We start from the raw sequence: 3,959 nt of genomic DNA, 5'->3' as shown, positions 1-3,959 counted from the left end.
TACTTCCCAATTACTCGTGTTGTCTGACAAACCCTCGCCGTTGAATTCCCACGCTCCTCTTCATCGCCAATCATCTTCCTCTTCGCGGCCGCCCTATATAACTCGCTCGGGAAGCACTTCAATCGATCTTTTACTACAGCACAGCACAGCGTCTGAAACTGGAGTTGATATATCCATTCCCCTGCTTCTTGACAGATAGCCAGCTAGCTGCGTCCATGGAGACCAATACCTGCGCTGCTGCTCTGCTCGCCGAGCTCAGCCAAGCCAAGGAGCTGCTCAATGAGCAAGAGTTAAATCTGCATTGCCTTGACCTCTGCAAGGCTCTAACTCCCAGGATCGCTTCCTCCATCCACAACTCAATTCTCATGGCGGAATCCTTCGAAGCCAACGCCGGCCACGATAGGCCTCCGTGCTCCTCGCTAGCCCTGCGACCTCGCACCTTGACGCCCAGGAGAAGGTACGTTCGTACTTCGCATGCACGCAGTACTGCCCGCATGGTCATGGAAGTACGTATAATTTGCAGGAAATCTCTGTGCTCGTGGAGGTGCCAAGTGAGGGTGAGCTCGGTGGCCGGCGGAGTGGAAGGTCCGGGGGAGGACGACGGCTTCACCTGGAGGAAGTACGGCCAGAAAGAGATCCTCCGAGCCAAATATCCAAGGTCAGCCAGTCACTAGTCTACAGATACAGTACTGCATCGATCTCATTCGACCAAAACCATTCTTTCGAGCTCTCCTCGCTGCAGGGCCTATTTCCGGTGCGCTCATCGGGACTCGCACAGTTGCCCGGCAAAGAAGCAGGTGCAGCGATCGGACAACGACCCGTCGGTCTACGACCTCACCTACCACGACTATCACACTTGCCTCCAGCAGCCGGGGGAGGAGGAGGAGCAGGGAGGTGCAAATGCAATGCAGCGCGACCAAGAACAGAGTACTGCGGCGGCGCAAAACCTTGAAGGAGAGGAGGAATTTGTGGGGAAGATTGCGCCTTCCTTTGCGCCCCTGGAGGATAAGCAGTTTTTCATTCCTTCGCCGTACCAGTTCGGGGGCTTTGATGAAGCAGAAGGCAGTTTGCTTCCGATGGAGTTCGACGGAGACTGGGAGATCGGCCCTGACAGCATCTAGGCGGGAGTTGAATGGAGGCAACAATTGCTCAGTTGTTTCGGAAATTATTATATTCTCAATTTAAATTTATTTAAAATTTTGATTTTTTTTAATTACTTTAAAAGTTAAATATTATAAACTTATGAATTTTTAGTTAATTTTTATATAATAAGAGATTTATTAATACTACTAAAAAATAATTTTAATTTTTTATTGTTGCTCCTAATTCGAAATGGAACTCTCCTTAAAAAAATTATTTTAATATTATATTTAATTTTAGTTAAAAAGTTAAGAAAAATATTTTTTTTAATATCGTCGTCTCAAGGTATTTATAAAAGCTTCTCTCGTAGTGTTGTAAATTTTCAACTCTAAATTATTGATTAAAATGTTTGTAGAAATTATTAATAAATTTTAAAATTATTTTCAATGTGGAAAAAAAATTAATATAATTTTATTTTAAGTTTTACTAATGTTAATTAGTAAAAGAAACATAGTCTTAATAAAAAATAAATAAGATAAATTATAATTTTTTGTTATAAGATATATATATATATATATATATATTAAAATTTATTTATATTATTTAGTTTAATAAGTAACTCAAATTTATGCATAAAAAATCTTTCTTTTAATTTTCTAAAACCATATGTACCTCGGAACAACGGTAAAATATTTTATAATTAATTAAATATTCACAGATCAATTCCTAAGTACAACTAACTACAAAATTAATTCCCCCAGTGAAAAAATAATTCTGGAATGTTTGACTATGGAGGGATTAGTTGATTCCACGAATTACGTACTTTAAGGAAAAAAAACACCCTACATATGCTAGCTACAACCCAATTGCAATATTGACATACCCCACGACACACTCTGATTGACTTTTCCCAACACTCCCAATGTTCTAGATCAGAAGATGACATCATAGGTAGGTTCCTAGTCTTGATAATAGTCGACAAGTGTTATTTGTTTCCTACTCATATTTGTTTTTTCTTTTATGGGACATTGGATTTGATTTTATAAAATTTTTCTATCGATTATTTGAATAAATTAAAAAATATAATTTAGAAGTCTAGTGTCTATTAATTGCACGTCCTATTTAAAATTTTTTTTATAAATATATCATAATTAAAAATCGAATCGTGAATATTTAGATGATAATTTAAATATTCTATCATGGTATCATAGCCATGGAAACAACTTACATTAATTCATTGTGGAACATGCCTAAAGTGAACACGAGAACCATAACTCTATGAACATTGAGTGATGGCGGTGAATAAAATTTCAGTCCTAATTATGTGACTTCATAATTAAAATTCCCCAAGGCCAATCGAGCAAGAGATAACCAAATGTATGAAGTACAAGATTGTAGCTTGATGCGATGACAATTCCCAAAGGCATAGCGTCCATCCAATACATTTTTGGTGCCCACGGCTCCAACCAATTCAATGAGAATAATAGATTGGTTATCAAATTTGGATCTGGATAAAGTTGATCATATAGATCCTTATTTTGTTGAATCTTTTCTATAAGCTCAAATCGTACTTGAAACCAACCTTCTTCACCATACCCAATTAGTGCAGCTATTGTCTTGAATCCACAATGACCATCAGGTTGAACATCAATAGTGTGAGAAATATAACGCTGCAGAGGCACAAGTAATTTCTCAATATAAGTATCATGGATGGGTGGAACTGGAGAGTGATTATGGGTCGTTTTAGTATTGTGAACCTTCAACCCCCTTCCATGTCTTCCTCTCCCTCCAGATGTTGTAGTCGGTTGAAAGACCCTAGATCCTAAAGTGGATGCATCTCCGAAAGAAGATATGCGACGCCCACTTTGCTCATCTCTACCCTAGGTCGACCTCTATGTTCTGTGTTTTATGAAGGGGCTCGCACTGTACTTTGAGATGGATTCATCATATCAAGAAACTTGTCTATCATATGCTCTCGCATATGTGGATCCATCTCATCTAATATCTCAACAACATGGGATGTCCTGTTAGGTTCTGCTCCCTCATCATTAAACTGATGTACGTGCATTGACAATCTCCTCCAATGAGCGTTGATACTCTGAAGCGGAATTGGAATGGAAAAGTAACGGTAATGTGCAAGATCATGCTCGCATGACAATCCATATACAATTTTCATAGAACAGTTGCATCTGCCGGCTAGCTGGTGAGATGCTTCCTCAATACATTTTAGCTGACCAGAAATCAACTCTATTGCCTCTAATGAAATCCGACATCTTATTTGATTGAAAATGTCATCATGTAAATGTTGATGGCGTGGAATGTTGAGAGATTTTTCGAATGACTTCTTAATATCCTCGAACTGAATCCTCAATATCTTATGTATTTTTTCAAAAGATATCTGTAGGGATGACACGGTATATTCCAAATATAACTTCAGTCTCACATGTGCAAACTTTGCCATGTAATAAAAAAAATACATTGTGTTTTAATACTGAAAAGAATTGAAATAGTACAATAATGAATAAAATTTAAATAATAAAGCTATAAAATGACTATACCTTTGATTTGAATTGCTCCCGAGGTGCATACATGTATCAACCTGTAACGACCACCCTTCTACACTACTACTACTCTCTAAGGATGACCGTTACTTAACTATTAACTCTACTTAACCGGTGTGATTAAAATCACATGGAAACTCTACCGAAAAATTCCGGCAGAGTCTCCCCTGTACCGGTGACCATAATCATTAATACATGACATAATATACACAGCCACAAGCGGCTGGAACACATATCAATCAACCACGCAGTTAAATAAGTATCAAACACACAATTATCTACTTACTAAACTGAACTCATCCTACATGCAATCTAAAC

The 3,959-nt window shown here is 38.1% G+C and overlaps 1 protein-coding gene across 1 annotated transcript; it reads left to right on the top strand.

The window, feature by feature from the left end:
• The first annotated feature begins 215 nt into the window (after positions 1 to 215).
• LOC122043540 (transcription factor WRKY19-like) lies at positions 216 to 1,121 on the top strand. Its single transcript, XM_042604168.1, has 3 exons — positions 216 to 457; positions 524 to 658; positions 743 to 1,121. The coding sequence occupies exons 1-3, from the start codon at positions 216 to 218 to the stop codon at positions 1,119 to 1,121; spliced, it is 756 nt and encodes a 251-aa protein (XP_042460102.1).
• The last annotated feature ends 2,838 nt before the right edge of the window (positions 1,122 to 3,959 follow it).

This window comes from Zingiber officinale, chromosome 2A (assembly GCF_018446385.1).
Source record: "Zingiber officinale cultivar Zhangliang chromosome 2A, Zo_v1.1, whole genome shotgun sequence".
NCBI classification, from domain to species: Eukaryota; Viridiplantae; Streptophyta; class Magnoliopsida; order Zingiberales; family Zingiberaceae; genus Zingiber; species Zingiber officinale.
Note: the sequence above shows the minus strand (reverse complement) of the source record. Positions and strands in the feature narration are given on the sequence as shown.